This window comes from Neodiprion fabricii, chromosome 1 (genome assembly GCF_021155785.1).
Source record: "Neodiprion fabricii isolate iyNeoFabr1 chromosome 1, iyNeoFabr1.1, whole genome shotgun sequence".
NCBI lineage: Eukaryota > Metazoa > Arthropoda > Insecta > Hymenoptera > Diprionidae > Neodiprion > Neodiprion fabricii.
The window spans coordinates 29,891,062-29,907,920 of NC_060239.1; the positions used below are offsets into that span (position 1 = coordinate 29,891,062).

At 35.8% G+C, this 16,859-nt stretch overlaps 4 protein-coding genes across 7 annotated transcripts; 3 read left to right on the forward strand and 1 right to left on the reverse strand.

The window, feature by feature from the left end:
• The first annotated feature begins 1,568 nt into the window (after positions 1 to 1,568).
• On the forward strand, positions 1,569 to 4,432 carry LOC124181586 (very-long-chain enoyl-CoA reductase). Its single transcript, XM_046568291.1, has 5 exons — positions 1,569 to 1,762; positions 1,837 to 1,884; positions 1,976 to 2,286; positions 3,635 to 4,044; positions 4,143 to 4,432. The coding sequence occupies exons 1-5, from the start codon at positions 1,757 to 1,759 to the stop codon at positions 4,268 to 4,270; spliced, it is 903 nt and encodes a 300-aa protein (XP_046424247.1). The 5' UTR covers positions 1,569 to 1,756; the 3' UTR covers positions 4,271 to 4,432.
• Positions 4,433 to 4,434: 2 nt separating this feature from the next.
• Positions 4,435 to 8,775, reverse strand: LOC124181407 (cilia- and flagella-associated protein 57). Its single transcript, XM_046567974.1, has 4 exons — positions 8,469 to 8,775; positions 6,869 to 8,378; positions 6,600 to 6,773; positions 4,435 to 6,533 (listed from the first exon to the last, which is right to left on the reverse strand). Exons 1-4 carry the CDS (start codon positions 8,669 to 8,671, stop codon positions 4,764 to 4,766), a joined length of 3,657 nt encoding a protein of 1,218 aa, XP_046423930.1. The 5' UTR covers positions 8,672 to 8,775; the 3' UTR covers positions 4,435 to 4,763.
• A 4,175-nt stretch (positions 8,776 to 12,950) lies between these two features.
• On the forward strand, positions 12,951 to 14,278 carry LOC124181632 (glutaredoxin-like). Of its 4 annotated transcripts, none has more exons than XM_046568375.1 (3): positions 12,951 to 13,141; positions 13,741 to 13,878; positions 13,958 to 14,278. In XM_046568375.1, the coding sequence occupies exons 2-3, from the start codon at positions 13,750 to 13,752 to the stop codon at positions 14,159 to 14,161; spliced, it is 333 nt and encodes a 110-aa protein (XP_046424331.1). In that variant the 5' UTR covers positions 12,951 to 13,141; positions 13,741 to 13,749; the 3' UTR covers positions 14,162 to 14,278. The 4 variants fall into 4 exon arrangements, with proteins under 4 accessions (XP_046424331.1, XP_046424349.1, XP_046424340.1 ...); XM_046568393.1 differs by having other exon boundaries at positions 13,767 to 13,878; XM_046568384.1 differs by having other exon boundaries at positions 12,953 to 13,141; positions 13,760 to 13,878.
• Positions 14,279 to 14,431: 153 nt separating this feature from the next.
• On the forward strand, positions 14,432 to 16,088 carry LOC124181610 (group XIIA secretory phospholipase A2). Its single transcript, XM_046568330.1, has 3 exons — positions 14,432 to 14,984; positions 15,139 to 15,206; positions 15,297 to 16,088. The coding sequence occupies exons 1-3, from the start codon at positions 14,750 to 14,752 to the stop codon at positions 15,615 to 15,617; spliced, it is 624 nt and encodes a 207-aa protein (XP_046424286.1). The 5' UTR covers positions 14,432 to 14,749; the 3' UTR covers positions 15,618 to 16,088.
• Positions 16,089 to 16,859: the final 771 nt, after the last annotated feature.

Consider the following 16,859-nt stretch of genomic DNA (forward strand, 5'->3'; position numbering starts at 1 on the left):
TCTGCAATTAAACCTATGGGTTATTATTCGACGCGAAACGGGACGGGTTTCGGCCGATGGTCAACGAATTTAACGTTCGGAGCAGTCAGAGTCTCGTTCCTTACCATCTTATGAAGAATCTTCCATAGTTTAATGGGTCGCAAATAATTCGAAAAATCGTTATTGAAGGAATTTTTCTGAGTATCTACTCGATTCACTTGAAAATTTTACTGAACTCAATTCAAGTTGTTGGAAAAAAACATTTAAAAACTGTCAATTTTTAATCAAATATTTTCGAAAATATATTGCTGACGTACAAAAAAAAAACAAAGGACGGCCAACAATGATACCAGCCTTTTTTCACAATTCGAACTGTGTTCGGTAAAATTTTCAAGTGAATCGAATAGATCCTAAGGAAAATTCCTTCAAAATCGCGATTTGTGGGGCGTCAAGAATTATTTGCGACCCAAAACTATGGAAGACTCTTCACAAAATAACAAATAATGAGATTCTAGCCGCACGTCAACTTCGTTGACCATCGGCCGAAACTTGTCCCGTTTCGCGAGGAATATTCTCTATACATTATATCTAGATGTCGCGTAATTACAATTACTCTGGAGCAAATGCATTTTCTCGAAAATGATACAATCTGAGAATAACAACGTAACTTACGCGATATTTACGTACGTCTGAAAATAACTGGTAATCGCGATAATTTACTAATGTAGCGCCTTATCAATTTATTAACTCAAAAGGCCATGCACATCGAAGTGTATCAAACGATTCAACATTAACTGTACTGGTACTTCAAACATCCCTATTATTACCATAGTAAATCCGGTCGTTTCTGCAGGCCTGGTATGGCCAGTGTTAATATAGGTATACCGTATTGGTTATTGAACGTTTGTAAAAACGATTGTATTCTAAATACTTGTGACCTCACATCAAGACTAACGTTACCGACTAACTTTTAATTTCAAATAGATTCGCCTAGAAGGTTTCAATTTCATTTTAATGGAAATCAGGTAAGTTTATAACTTGCCTCTGCTACAGCAAGGCCGATTAAAGTAAAAACCATTGCTTACCCTACCATACATTTTTAATATTACTTATATAATAATATCCTTTGACAAAATATGTAAAAACTAGTTGCATGTTTAAATTACAAGTTGCAAAATTAGCAACATAATCAATTTTACACTTGCCGCTGATCGAAATACGTTATATAATGCACGTACATAGCTATAAGCAACATAACCAAACCGCACAAAGGTCAGCAAGGGACTATTGATGGAATTTCTGAATAAATTAAGAAAAACTTCTAGAATTTGAATAATTAGTGAATACGAAATGTTCAAAGGTCGGGCATAAATGACATTCGTTTTAGTGCCTCCGGGGGAAAGGTAAATATTAAAATAATACCGGTTTTAAATTATCTTCTCTAGGCGTATTACAGAACGTAAGGAGTAATGAGTAGAAATAATAAATATCCAATCAAAAGCGATGTTTGCCGATAGACGTCTCTAAAGATTCATTTCTATTGTAATTCGTAATTATTTCCTGTTCTCATCGAGCACCTGTTTTCAACGTGAAATGGACTTTGGCCTACGTGATAATTATCATAAGTCTATCGACCGATGACGGTAACCAGCAACAGCGCGACTAGACGGCGACTCGGCGAAGCATGTGCGAATGAGCTGAGTCAGGAGCAGGACGGATTGGGCCTGACTGGAATCTATTGAATTGAAGGCAAACAGTCAACTACGAATTCGACGCGATGGAGGTAACCGATACGAAAATAACTGAATTCTCATAACTTGATTAACTAATTATTTCTCGTTAAATTTTATGTTCCAGATCGAAGTTTGTACCGCTGGTAATTCCAAGCTTATAGCAACGGTGAATGTAAGTAAAAAAACTACCTTTGTGGAAACTACTGAAAATCAATTCTTACGAAATGATTATAAATAACCATATTATAACTGAAAATTTACAGGTGAACTCTGATACCACCGTTAAAGAGATAAAACAACAACTACACAAGCTGAAAAAAGCACCATACCCAGAACGGCAAAGCTTGCGGTCAGATTCCAAAGGTAAATCGCTGGCCGATACAGAAACTATTAAATCACTAGGTATCAGGGCCGGTGGAAAATTGTACTTAAAGGACCTTGGGCCTCAGATTGGATGGAGAACCGTATTTCTCGTTGAGTATGCAGGACCAATTTTTGTCTATCTTTGGCTTTACCAGCGCCCATGGCTATTTTATGGTAACGTCGCAACAGCAAAAGTCGAGCCAGTTGTCGAGTAAGTTAATGTGTATATTGCTGCTACAATTATGTTATATTAGTGAATGTTCATATTCGAGGGTAACAGAAATTAGCGTTACAGTTCCTAATTGAACCAAGGGCATGATGTCTAGTCCATAATGAAATTCTGAAATCATGCAATTTGTTAATATCCAAACAATTTTGATTGGTCCCAAGAATTCGATAATTTCTCTTTTTAATGTCACATGTTTAATAGTTGTAAGAATAGGAAATAAGAAGCCTCTTATAATTTGAGCCCTTAATATTAATATTTAGTGATTTCTGAACAAAATTTTCCATTTAATTCACATGCGGAAATAATTTTAGTTATTTCCGAATTGTATAGGTCAGTAACAGGGCGATGTGCATAAATATTCAATAATTATTTTCACAAGGAATTTCATGCTATAAAAAAAAAGGTCTCTTATAATGTTTTGATAAATAAACTCTTTAAAAGTTTTTATCAAAATTGTTGTTTAAAAGGTTAAAGTTGAAGTCATGTAAAAATTCACGAGATCTTTTCGAGGTTAACAGCGAAAATACTAAAACATATAATATCGGACAAATTCCAAATCAGCCCGAATAATAATTGAATGACATGATATCATGGCAGCTGTAATGCTTTACAAAAAAAAAAACAACCACAATATTTTGTGATAAGTCTAGTATTTTCGCTGTTAATCTCGAAAAAAGTGAATTCTTACATGATTTGAACTTTAACCTTGAATAACTTTTGTAAGAGTTGAGTTACCAACAAAATATAAGAGCGCTTTTTTGTAAAGCATTAAATTCCATAGATAAATATGTAGCGGACATTTATGTGTGTACATTGCCTCATTACTGATCTACAAAATTCAAAAGTAACTAAAATTATTTTCTCATGGTAATTAAATAAGAAAGTGAAAATTTACTTTCAGGAACCACTAAATATTAATATCAAGGGCGCAAATTATAACAGATGGCTTATTTCCTTTTCCTATAACTATTAAACATGTAATATTGGAAAAAAAAATAGCCAATTTTTTGAAGCAGTCTACTAAACATGATAAATGATTCAGTGATGCATTTGTCATTCTATCATACAAAACTAATGTTCCTGATTTTTCAAGTTACTATTTGTAAATCAGGAATAGATTCCTATGCTTATCAAGTTTTATACATTATCGGTTAGGTGATATGATTGGTCTCGATAATCAAAGATCTAGACATCATAGAAATATCCCAAAATCATTAAATTACTTCAAATATTTCTCTTCAACGAGAAGCAAAAATCACTTACAGAAGTGATTCATTTGCCAATGAATTGTCAATTCGATGAATAATTCTGTTATATTTTTCAAATATAGCTGGGCAGCAGCTTGTTGGGTAATACATTATGCCAAACGGTTATTGGAAACGATTTTCGTCCACCGCTTCAGTCATGGTACCATGCCACTGCGGAATCTTTTCAAGAATTGTTCGTATTACTGGTTATTTGCGATGTATGTTGCCTACCACATCAATCATCCATTATATACCGCTCCCGATCAGTCAGTGTCATACATTGGACTCGCCATTTTCGCAATATCCGAATTGGGGAATTTGAGCATACATTTGGCTTTGAGAAATCTCAGACCTGCTGGAACTACAATCCGAAAAATTCCAGTTGGTACTGGAAATCCATTAACTGCACTGTTCAACTTTGTATCATGCCCAAATTACACATACGAATTTGGAAGTTGGCTTGGTTTCACCATCATGACAAAATGTCTTCCAGGTATGTTGGAGCCCAGTGTTCATCTTTTAGTTTCTTTGCCAAAAAGTTGCATGGATTAATTCGTTACTTGATTTTGAATGTAATATTTTTATTTTCAGCCGGCATATTCGCATTGGCCGGAATGTACCAGATGACCATGTGGGCGTTAGGAAAGCATAGAGCTTATAAAAAGGAATTTTCAAACTATCCTCACAACCGTAAAGCTATTATACCTTTTCTTCTATAAACTGGGGCATAATATAATGTAATTAGTGTCTAGGGTTGATATTTCCAGAAATATTCAAAAAAATTTTTTAATTTATCTACTTAACCACTTATTCTGATGGCACAGAATCTAGAGAATTTATGTACTGTTACTGTTTTATAAATAAACCGTTTTTTCAATTGACAGCTGTATTCTAAACCATCTAATCACTGGTAAAATTCAGCACGTTTTGTATTTTTGTTGTATTTTTGTATATTACGTCACTTTGAAATTACGTACACCTCTTCGTGTATTCAAGATCTTATGTTGTTTAGCTAATAACTTGGACAAACATACTATTCGTGAATATGTCAAATCAATGTACATACTGTCATTGGATTATCAATGATTGGCAATAGAAACAACCTTGTATTTTGAAGTAAGAATATACGTTCATGGTTACTTTACAAGTAATCACTTTGTCATGGTTGATAATAATGATCGTAACTGTAAATGTACAATGAATTTTCCATATTCAAAATGGTTTCCTGGAAACTTCAGGACTATCAGGAGGTAATTTAGCGAGAAGCCTTTTAATATCATCTTTCAACACTTCGATCATTTTTTCACAATCTCGCATTTGCGACTTGTAGTTATTTTGTAAAAGAACATGACCATGACAGGCCTGTGCAAGCTTGTTTCTCGCTTCTTTTGGATTCATTTCCTTACCCGTTAACCCAAGTAAACTCTCCATATCAAAAATGTGTTTGTGCGCTCCATTAAGTTCCTTTCTCAAAGCATTCAATTCTACTATTAAGACAACATTTTCTTCCATTATCTTATCAACATCTTTGTTACTACCTGAGTCGTCGTGACGTATTTGTTTCTGTAAAGATTTCACTGTTCTTTCTAAATGATCTCTTTGCCTCATAAATTCACACTGTGCTTCTAAGTCTGCCGCACGATTGCGCAAAAATTCGTCTTGATCACTATATTTATGGTAAAGATTTTTTACAGCTATTTTCAAAGCATGCGGATCTTGTATAAGATTAGCTGTATCGAGTAAATCAATTCGTATTTTTCGTAAGAGTAGCTGAGATGTCCTATTACGCTTAACTTCAGATAGAATTTCATGTCTGGCACTAGATAGTTTTTCTCTCAGTTCGTACAGCTGCAACTCTAAACTAACATTAGTCTTATGAAGATTTACCAATTCCGTTTCCATGTCTTGTATTTTTTCTTTCAGATCTTTGATTTCTTTATCTCTAGGCTCTATTTGGTTTTTTAATTCTTGAATTTTGTAATCAAGTACAAATTTAAACTTCTCCAACTCCTGGTTATTCCGTTTAAGATCAGAAATTAATTTTTCCTTATCTTGAATTGCAATATCTCTCTCACCAATCTCTTTCTTCAGATCAGCAACATCTTTCTCGAGACTTTGGATGATAGTTTGAAACTGTACGAGCTCAGTTTGGAGATGAACCACATGTCTTTTCAGTTCATCGATCTCTTTCTGACTTGCGGTAAGCTTGTTACGCTGTACCCCAATTTCTCCCGTCAATTTTAAATTTGTCTGCCTCTCAGAATGCAACTGACCTTCGTAATTGGTACGAACTTCAAGTATTTCACGATCTGCATCATCTTCTATTTGCCGTTTCAGCTGCTCATGGAGTCGTACTGAATGTGCCATCATCTCGTGTGCTTCTTCAAGTTGAACCGCGTTCTCGTGAAGTTGAGCTTCGTAAGAAGTTGTTAACTTTTCCAATCCAGTAACCCGAAAGGACTCAAGTTCTTCCAATCGTTTTTCGTAGTTTTCTCTCATCGCATTGTTACGTTCTTCAAACGCATGATACTTGTCATACTCAGTTATCAGTTTCAAGTCGTAACTAATTTCCATCCGTTGCATTGCCTCTTCGTGCGCAGCCTTCATTCTGACTATCTCAACGTTAATGTTATTCAATTCGTTGGTCTGATCCTCTTGCAGCTTATCAATTTTGTCTTTCAACTCCTCTATAGCTTCACAGTATCCCTGATGAACATCCCGCAAGGTATCATTGTGTTGAACTTCCGTTTGTCGCATGTGGTACGCGTGCTCCGTTTCTAGTTCTCTCAATCTGGTTGAGAGATCCTTTATAGTCTGTATTTTTTCTTCTAGCTCACCTCGACTTATAAGTACCTCTCTACTGTGCTTAAAATCTTTTTTTATTTGCACAGTTTTCCCTTCTATGAATGATAGTTTCCAAATACATAACGTTCCATCGACACCAGTGGAGACCATCATTTGTTCGTCATAAGAAAGAGCCATCTATGACACAGTTGATACATGTGAAGAACAATTATAAAATCCAACTATACCTTTCTTTGAACATACCTTGGTGATGTTGTTACAGTGGACACGAAAATCTGCATACTCCATTCGATCTTGCAGTGGGCATTTCAGAGATAAAATAACCCCTCCAGGGCACGCTACAAACATTAATAGATCTGCCTTTCCCATCACAATAAACATTAACTGGTGTCCCGGTATACTGTATTCATGCATCACCTTCATCAACGAAATACATTTGTTATTTTCTCCTTATACTCAAGTAGGTGTGATTATCTCCTATATATGAAATTAAAATGTGAAATATGTATTACCGTGCTGTCTTTGATCTCTCTTAACTGATTGTCACTCCCAATGCAAAATGATGTTGCTCCGTCAGCCGTATTCACTACGCTACTCAAAACTATGCCTTTTAAGATGACTTCTGCACATCGCTGACCAGTCGTCATGTCCCATTCATATATAGCTCCCTCTAATCCTACACTTATTAGTTTCAAGTCCGATTGACTCCACGTCATACCTTCAATTCTCCCTGTGTGCCCTTTTAAAACGAAGAGATTTCGAAATCCAATTGTAGTGTAAACTTGGATGATATTTCCATTAACAGCAGCAAAAAGATGTCCATTGTAACTGAATGCAACATCCTTGCAATTGCGTATTGGAAACTCTTGCATGGGAACAAGATCATCAATAAGTATGATCATAAATCGAAGTTTATCACTAAACCCAACAAGGCAGAAGTGACCTGTAGGATGTATCGCGACACTGTAAATATCTTCCATGTATTGCTTCATCATTACTAAGCTTTCATTTTCGTAATCCCACATTCGAACAGTACGATCCAATTCCCCACAAGTCATAAAAATTGGCTTCCAGCTGCACATCGATAGCCCAACAATTGGACCATGATGTAGTTGCTGACCTAATGGTTTCAGAGCTTGTGGTTCAGGGTCCATGTTTATATCAGGACCCCATAATTGTGCTCGAAATAATTGGGACCATCCTGTAGTTACAATTAAGCGGTCGCAACTCACATTCACATTAATCGTGTTAATTTGGTAGAGTTCTGTGTTGTCTTCTTTAGATACTTGCACTGGTACAATGTAAATATTCCGCTTTTTGTACTTGTGCTGGCCCTCTTTTTCAAAGAGTACAATAGTGCCAGATCCAAAGCCAAATGCAAATCCCTTTGCAAATGCTACTAGACAACGAACATCATGTTCCCAGATTCCGTCATCTCCACCTTCTAAGCTGGTCAGTGATCCAGAGACTTGCATTACATATTCTTCCCGAATTTTCAAATTCATGGTCAATGTTTCAGCCATTTTGTAAATATTTTTCAAATCACCATTTTCGAGATAAAGTATTCTGCCATCTCGAGTGCCAGCAAGAAGTCTGTCTGTATTGAGCCATGCCATTGAACAAATTAACAAATTGTCAGCCTTTGCAAAGCCATAAGGACGCCAGACACTCTCAGATACCGTCAAAAATTTGAAGCAATATGGGCCACCCACTGCTACAACCCCGAGTTCGCCTGGATTGCAACAAATTACTTTAACAATAGCTGCTGGATTCTGAGGGTTTCCAACTTTCACACTGGTTTCTACCTTTCCTTTATCCCAATTGTAAAAGAGCATCGTTTGATCAGTTTCACCAGTAACAGCTGCCAAATATTTACTGTCAAAAGTAAATGAGATGCAATTGAACTTCGTAACTCCTGGAGCATCGTAGGGGATACCCAAAGATTTTCTTCTCTTTAACGACACAATGTCGTAAACAGAAATGCTTGGCTTTTCTCCAGTTTCGCATACCGCAACGAATTTTCTTGACGCGAAAAATATGTTAGTATCATATATATTGCTTTAAGACACAAATTGTATTATATGAAATTTCAATAAGTGTTAAAATACTCACTTATTTGGAGTCAGCGCTATAATGTTAATAAGACGCTTGTCTGGTAATCTGATTAGTCTTTGTTTCTTTTGATTAAAATTGTGTACAGCAAGTGCACTACCTACAGGGTACAAAACTTCGGCATCCGATACGTACTGTGCATTGCCATATATCTCTGTTCTAAGACCGTAAAAAACTTTAGATTGCAACAGCGGTATTGCCATGTTTATACTAGTTCTACTACAACTAGTTCTTATTTTTTGATCTACTGTATGAAATGTCAAGGAATATTTTAACGAATTTGAGGACAATATTGTTGAGTAGGTTTCCTTAGCAACCGTAGCCTACCAGCTGCCTCTAAGAAGCTATCAGCCTACTGAATGCAGTCGCTATCGTCGCTACCACTGATATACCACATGTAAATATACATCATAACAATAATAATAATAATAATAATCACGCCAGTCCCGCCACACCCTCTCGAGTATGTCTCCATAAGCGGATAGCTTGTATGGGGTGAGAGAGGGATGGGTTAGTGACCATCTTTATGCATCTGCAATCATTTCAAAATGCTCACTCAAAACACCTGCGGAAAAACCTGGAAAATATTTTTCATAGTGCTTATGTACGTGCTTCGTAAATATATGTATGTAAGTATTATGTAATAGAGGAGAGTAATTGATTAATAACATATTAATTGTATACGTAACAGAGGAAAAATGTGTCAATCCCTGATAAATTATTATTTTATAGTTTCAAGCAAATTATCTCGATTGCTACAAAATATATAATACATATAGATATTATTCTAACAATAATTTGCAAAACATCACTTCTAACAGCCATTGGCAAATGACTTCCAATTAAACAAGGAACAAAAAAAATGTTTCATTAATCGATCAATAAATCATTTGCTGATAAATATTGAAACAAATATCGTGTGTGAAAAGTTTGGTTCTTTTTAGTGCAGTGAATGAGAATTGTTGAACAGAACAGACCAAAAATTATCTTAGGTAGGAAAAAACCATTACATAATTAATGATAAAATCATTTAAATCAGAATCAGGCAAAGGAACGATTAGCACAATGACAAAAGTGCGTATACTGACAAAACCTATGTCGAGCCCAACATGTCGTTCGAAGCCAAAGTCCTAAACTCGATTGTTTCTACCGATGAAAGAAGAAATGTGTATTTTTCGAATCAACATGAATTCTCTACCAAGAATTATTGAAGTAAGTATTTTGTTCGACTATACACTCTATATTTCTCAGAGTACTCGTAAAAAATATTGGTTCATTGCTGTAAAACTGACAATAAATCAGTAAGACACGTACTATTGTAGATCTCAGATATATTTCATAAATACTTACTACAAGATTCTTCATTATCACTATACACACCGCGTTTTTTATCCACGCGAGTTGAGAGCTGACTAGCAAATTCTGCGCTTTCTCTCGCACTCAGAACCGAAAGGTATCAAGTCAACGCACCAAAGGCACGGTCAAAGTGAAGACTTCGTTGCTCGTAAGAAAATTGATTGACGACCTAAAGGCTCACATATCGAGACGTGCTTTACTTTTTTTATACGCCACTATGCAATCGACGCGCAACATGCGCGAAATGATAGATTCATATCATGAATCGATGCGCGAATGGCACGTTTGATTTCCGTGATTATTGTGGCGTAACCACTTAATCAGTCAAAAAACCTTAAATATTTGGGACTTGTTGCAAAATTCTGTAGAAACCCAATCCGTATCTGTGTCTTTTTGAATCCGACCCATTGCGATGCGGATTGTTGTTTACAGATGCGAATCAAGTCCGGGAGGGAGGTTGGAAGACATGCATTAATGTGTGGCGTGACGGTCGGTCGTCCATTCAGACGATCACAGAGCTCAATTGAGTAAAACAACGATTGATAATGACTGAATAATTGAACTGAGTACCGTCTGAAAAATGGTTTCAGAGTACTAGAAAACGGGGAATTAAGCAGTCTTAGAATTTAAAAGCTTGACCCAAAGACTCTTACACTGAGTCCTTTACGCGGTGTAGAAGAAAAATCACTGTGATCGTTTGAGGCTGTGGATCCCAAAACGACCACCTACCTACCCGGTTAGCTATAATCGATCTAAACGATTCCCCATTCTTTCAAACACACATCATTCCTCCTCTTTTGCGCCGTAGTTACTGCGGCTTACTTTTGCGTTGATAATCTGTGAGGAGCAAAATGTTTTTGTACCATAGTCAATCAGCTGCTACACGAAGTTATTGAGACGAAGTTCAAAGAAACCCTCCTTATTCAATCTCACGATGCAGTATCGCAATGGTATTCCGCCAACCCTGTTATTGTATGTATTATTTTCATGATTACTGGCTGACTATCGATATATCAAACTTTTGTAAGATGGATTAGAAACATTCTGTATGCTAATCAGCATTTTTCTAAACGAGCTACACCTGCAGTTGGTCGATATTTGCTGGGTGATAAATAATTGAAAATAATTCAAGATATGAAATGCAATTTTATTGCGGTCCGTTATTTCGGCCTTTGAAATTTCATCGATTAAACACTCATTGGAATACGTTAAAACCACAGGTGAATCCATCGTTTAAATGACCCTACTAGTAAATTCAAACATAGATCGTTAAATCAGTTATACCTTAACACAATTCAATGTCGCGAATGCCGAGTAAGCGATGGCTATATATCGCGATGCTCATTCCACTTTCAGTAACAATTAATCTCAATCTGTCAGCAAGTTGTCAAGACAATTTAAGAAAGCTATAACCTAAAAATTCGCGCCTTTATAATGTTCAATTCTAGACTCACTCTCACTTTTTGTGCTGTAGCTAGGTGTCAGAATCCACTGATAAACTCGGGAACAATGCAAGTACACATTTATTGAAAAGCAGAAAGTATAATAAATTTTTAAAAAAACATGACACCCGACGCAAAAACACAGTTAAAAGCTGAAGTCGCGCAAAATAATCAAAACAGACACAAGAAACTCACCTTTGATGTTCGCAGCCTGTTTTTATTCCAATAGCGTTCGTGTCTTATGCACAGATGAGATTGGTGAGAAAACACTTATCGAATAAAGTCACACGGCCTGAACAACGCGATCTAAATTCTGGATCTTTGGCGTACGTGATTTCACTCCGGCGGTTCCGAAGCAACTGAGGCCGCGCTGCGCTCGGAAGTTAGTTTCCGAAGCGCTGTTCAAGCTGCGCGGAAATTTTCGTAACACGCGGCGTCAGGCGTAAATTTGAATTCTCTGACAACATTCGACCAAATAGAATATGCGTACGAATAAATAAGGTGTGAATAAAAAATCGCAACCCTCGTCTTTTCTTCATGTATGAATATACGATTGGAAGTTATGTAAGTAAATAAATAATCAATAAAAAACGGCAATGTAATCTAATTTGTTAATTGATGTATAACGCTGTTGCGATTAATTAATCCTTAGCGTAAACGCAGATTCAGCCCCTAGTTGGAAATTTCTAGTAGATGACAGACAATTTTTGCAGTAAATTTTGAAAGTCTTTCAATAATTTCTTCAACTGCAGTTAACAACAATTGTTAGTGTTGGTGATTTGTTCACTTTCGCGACTACAATGGCACTCTGCTGTAGTGAATATGTTCTATATTATCTACTGCTTTAAAGTATACGGAAGAGTGTTGGTCGACTATCGACATGCGTTTGGTGACCATGCACGAATTTTCGAAAATTAATTCCAATAACCTATTTTGTCAGATAGCACTAGTAAACCGAATACAGAAAGGGCTATCGCAGGCTCCTTTCTGCTCGCTGCAAAGAGCATAAACTTAATACCCATATAAGAGATTTTTAGGCAAACCACTGGTATAGCAACTAAGGTGTACCAAATCAATATTGTGTGTCACATAAGCTATACTTTGATTCATTTTGCTCGTTCGCCAAAAATGTCTGTAATAGTAATACCCTGCATTTACTGACTCGCTTATCGCTTAGAAGACAGAGTTGACCATCGTGAATAGCTGCTACTGAGATGATTGTCAATGAAAAATTTTAGAACCTTATAGTACATTATTTAACGTTACTTTTCCAAGTTGGGTAATGTTTGTCAGCGATCATCGCCATACTCATGCTAATTTTCGTAATCAGTATTCGGTGGGTAAATGGGTCTGGGTGGGTCTGCAGCCACAAGGAGCCGTGCTAGCGACCCGGTAGCTTCTTTCTCGGTGGGAGCCTTTAACACGCAATTCCATAAGGCACGCAAAACCCCATTAGGATAACCGTCTTTAACCGTCTTTAATTAACGCACCACTGTAGCAATTCTGTATTATGCACGGTCTTATAGACATGTCTTGTAGCGAAGTCGAATTTTAGTGGTGGGGAGTGCTACCCCAGTGTCCGTATTTTCATTCGCGTTAAATCCACTGTGCGTCACTATCCGGTATACGTAGAGTCCCTACACCAGTGACTCTAGGTATACGTTTTGATCATATACTTAATGCAAATACACGTAGCAAGTGTGACGTTCGACAAGCTATTTTTTACAGTACTCCTGCTGAGTTCATTGAAGCTTGAAAATTTTTATGAACCAAACACCTAGTATATAAAATCATCTACACAGAGATCCTGCCACACCTTGAGGTTTAAAATTCTCCGACATATATTTCAAAGTTTTCTTGCTAAATACCGGACAAGTAAGAAAAGAATTATTTGAAATATTCATAAACTTCGATACAAAAAATCTACACACTTTATTGCACAGATTCACTTATTAGAATAATTGCAATTATCGTACAACTTAATCAATCGGGCGACTACATTTTATCTTGATTTCGGTATATTTAGAACACTATTAGAAAAATTGAATAAAGATGTAGCTTATAATTCGATACCAATCTGTCAATTCATGTCTCTATGATCAGTTTCCGTGCATTCCGTGCATTTCATTTAAGTAGTGTTTTGTTTTAGTAAAATTTCACTGTTCAACCATATCAATTTCAAAATATAAGCCATTTCCCAAGGCAATTTAACCTAAATATACAATAATCATCCATGTATTTCATGTTTCAACAAAAGTTCAAAAAGATATTTTTCCCATTTTTTAATAATTCATCAAATAAAATGGGGGATTATAGTGCAGACTGGGATAGTCCAGACTACACGTATGACGACGTAGATGATTTAGGTGCTTGCAATTTTTTATCTGCAAATCATTTTCAAATTCAATAATTTCACTAATGATATTTGCTGGTAAAAATCTAAGAAATATAATTGACACATAGCATTTGTTTAGCTGAATACAATGGGTTTAGGTTCCAGCAAATCAAAAATTATGCCTGCAACACGAGAGCTTGTCAACGAACTCATCGCTTCTGACAGCGTCGTAATATTCTCGAAGACCTACTGCCCCTACTGTACAATGGCTAAAGAGGTACACACCATGAGCTAGAATATTTCATAATTGTTAGACAATTTTCAACAGTTATTATTTTGTGTATTTTATGTCGCAGGTATTCGATAAGCTGAAACATAAATATACAGCGATTGAACTTGACTCACGGGATGATGGCGATGAAATTCAATCTATTCTTAGTGAATTGACGGGTGCTAGGACTGTGCCTAGAGTTTTTGTTAAAGGTGAATGTTTGGGGGGAGGCACTGACGTTAAGAAAATGTTTGAAAGTGGGGAGCTTTCAATGAAACTAAGTCATTAATATCAATGATATCGTATAATATTTACATGTACAGAAAATGAATGATTCATTATGTTGATTGCTCGAATATATCAATTCAATCCATGTCAACAATAATAAAAGAAGGTTTTCATTTGAGTGTTGTATATTTATTTGTAAATTTTAAACTTGTAAATTATAAATAACAACTACGATTATTTAGCCTTTGATTATTTCGAATGGTTATTTTCCCCCTACCCAACAGCATTGACATTGTCAAGTACAGAGTAAAATAGTATTGCACATTTTCTCGTAATTTGAGAGACAATGACAATTAGATTTTAAGTTGATTGATAGATTAGTGTGATATTCACGTTACAGCACGATACAGTGAAGTAAATAATACTTCAGTAATACTCCTAAGAAATACTATAACAACCTCTCTAATATTAATTCCTGAATATTCCGTAAGACAGGAAACTGTTCACGTTGCAAATATCGAGGCAAACAAGTACTATTCGTCGTTTCTATGACTGTTGACTAAAAATATCCTATCGGATCCTTCCAATTGTGAAAACAGCATACACGACCAATTCTGTTTTAGTTCATATTCGCACACGAACGTCAAAGATGCGTTTCACGAAATACAGAAAAATTTTCGTATACATTCTGACTTTCTCAACTTATGCATGGTCGGATTATGGGGCCGATATACTGGGAAACCTTCGTGACGCTGTTTTAGCAGCCGAAACTATATTTGGTGATTTTTTTAAAAATGCTGTCACCGTTGCAAAGAAGTTCAAGGACGTTCATGAAGTAATTAACGCTGCTGCCGACGATTCATGCGTTTATACATGTCCTACAGGTATATGTATTACAAAACTATAAAATTCTGCAACAATTGAGCACGCAAGACAGTTTAAACTTATATAAGTTCGCCACGAATTATAACCTGTAAATTGTAATGCCGTATATATCTCATTCACTAGTGATTTCATCTGTCAAATATTATGTCGTAGGTATGATACCAAAACCAAACTGGAATCACAAGCCACAAAGCAACGGATGTGGTTCATTGGGATTGGAGGTAAACAACAACCAGCTTTTATTAGACACGAAATAATTCCATTCATTTATTCATTGCAACTAAAGTAATGCTTGTTATTTTTATTTTTAGCAAGCTCAAGAATTTTTTTCCTTTCCTGAAGTTACAAGTTGCTGCAATGCACATGATATCTGCTACGATACCTGTAATAACGATAAAGAAAAATGTGATTTCGAGTTTAAGCGCTGTCTTTACAAGTACTGCGATAGCTTCGAATCTAGCAGCACAAATATGATTAAAGCTTGCAGAACAGCGGCCAAAGTACTTTTTTCCGGCACCACTACACTGGGATGTAAAAGCTTCCTGGATGCTCAGAGTAATGCGTGTTATTGTAAAGATCGACAGAACACTAAGTATAAGGAAACGAAAAGAGGTGCGCAGGCTGGCGGATGAATTACTTTCACCTTAAATTGAATTGTAGATTCACCAGTCAGTTTGATATGAGACACCAGGGGTTTGCATTAAGATCTAGAGTAATCATCTTTGCCGAAAGAGAGAAAATACTGGTGAATTCTCCAAATAGGTAATAGCATGGAAATAACAAAACTTGATCAGAATATACAAGCGAGTATACAAGTGATCTTGTATCTTTCAACAGAATTTGTGAACAAACATTGGATCACAGTATTCGTTATGTGATTTCGCAATGTGCATGAGGCTGTACATATATGTATTAAATATAAAATTACTAATAAGGATTAGCATCAATATTTATAAAAACATTTAGCTTTTAGGTATCTGCTAATGAATGAAATTAAACATTGTGATTTTTCATCCGACATTTTTGAAATACGTTTATCAGCAAATCATGATAATAAATAATGTGTAAATACTGAATCGAAATACAATTGTCTTGATTCTTAATCATGTTTTGTAATCTTCTCTCCAATTATCTCTGCCAACAACCTACGCTGCATTACGATAAATCATGCAAAGTTGTATACACAAGATATGCTGCTTTACGATAACTTTGCATAATACATGTAAAGTTATATGCACGCATCATATAAAAAGAATAGTAATATACATGTAACTTGCTCACATAGAAACCAAAAAGCAAATGTTTTCCCTGTTGTCAAAATAGAAAGTAGAAAATCGTTTTTGTGGAAATGTCATAATTTATATTTTGTTGTCCTTTGAATTTCTGTAATTAGGCAGACCAAAATTACCTAGTGAAGTCTACCTTTTCGCAGTGGTTCTAACAATCAGGAACGATAGAAAGAAAATGGGTGGTCAGGCATCGACACCCTGTAATAAAGTTGACAGAAGAGGCCACCATGGGTAAGGTCGACGATTGCTATGCCAAAAAAACGTTCAATACAGTATTTGTTTTTAGCACAGATGAGAATACGTCAAAGAATCGTGGACATAGATGTACAACAAAGACTAAAAGAAAGAATATTTCTTGTATTTCAAAACTATCACGGTCAACCAACCCCTTCATTCTTTTCTTCCTTCGGATGCAGAGAAAAAGACCAAAGAAACCAGTGGTCGAAGTTGCCAGAAAAGCTGGCAAATTATGGTGCCAAATGTCAATTAATCAAAGAAAAAAATATATTGCGCTAGCACAGGCTGAAAAAAAGCGAAAAGAAGCAAGAAAAAATAAAAAACGTTGCACCAAGTACAAATAACAAC

What these genes read in the sequence shown, in the direction of transcription:
- LOC124181586 (XM_046568291.1), top strand. An exon ending in AAAGTCGAGCCAGTTGTCGA is followed by an intron (nt 2,287 to 3,634) that starts GTAAGTTAATGT and finishes TTTCAAATATAG; the next exon opens with CTGGGCAGCAGCTTGTTGGG. An exon ending in CATGACAAAATGTCTTCCAG is followed by an intron (nt 4,045 to 4,142) that starts GTATGTTGGAGC and finishes TTTTATTTTCAG; the next exon opens with CCGGCATATTCGCATTGGCC.
- LOC124181407 (XM_046567974.1), bottom strand. Translation starts at nt 8,671, where the DNA reads ATGGCAATACCGCTGTTGCAATCTAAAGTTTTTTACGGTCTTAGAACA. An exon ending in ATAGCGCTGACTCCAAATAA is followed by an intron (nt 8,379 to 8,468) that starts GTGAGTATTTTA and finishes TTTCGCGTCAAG; the next exon opens with AAAATTCGTTGCGGTATGCG. An exon ending in ACTGTAACAACATCACCAAG is followed by an intron (nt 6,534 to 6,599) that starts GTATGTTCAAAG and finishes ACTGTGTCATAG; the next exon opens with ATGGCTCTTTCTTATGACGA.
- LOC124181632 (XM_046568372.1), top strand. Translation starts at nt 13,500, where the DNA reads ATGTATTTCATGTTTCAACAAAAGTTCAAAAAGATATTTTTCCCATTT. An exon ending in TGACGACGTAGATGATTTAG is followed by an intron (nt 13,633 to 13,759) that starts GTGCTTGCAATT and finishes CAATGGGTTTAG; the next exon opens with GTTCCAGCAAATCAAAAATT. An exon ending in ACTGTACAATGGCTAAAGAG is followed by an intron (nt 13,879 to 13,957) that starts GTACACACCATG and finishes TTTATGTCGCAG; the next exon opens with GTATTCGATAAGCTGAAACA.
- LOC124181610 (XM_046568330.1), top strand. Translation starts at nt 14,750, where the DNA reads ATGCGTTTCACGAAATACAGAAAAATTTTCGTATACATTCTGACTTTC. An exon ending in CGTTTATACATGTCCTACAG is followed by an intron (nt 14,985 to 15,138) that starts GTATATGTATTA and finishes ATTATGTCGTAG; the next exon opens with GTATGATACCAAAACCAAAC. An exon ending in GTGGTTCATTGGGATTGGAG is followed by an intron (nt 15,207 to 15,296) that starts GTAAACAACAAC and finishes TTTTATTTTTAG; the next exon opens with CAAGCTCAAGAATTTTTTTC.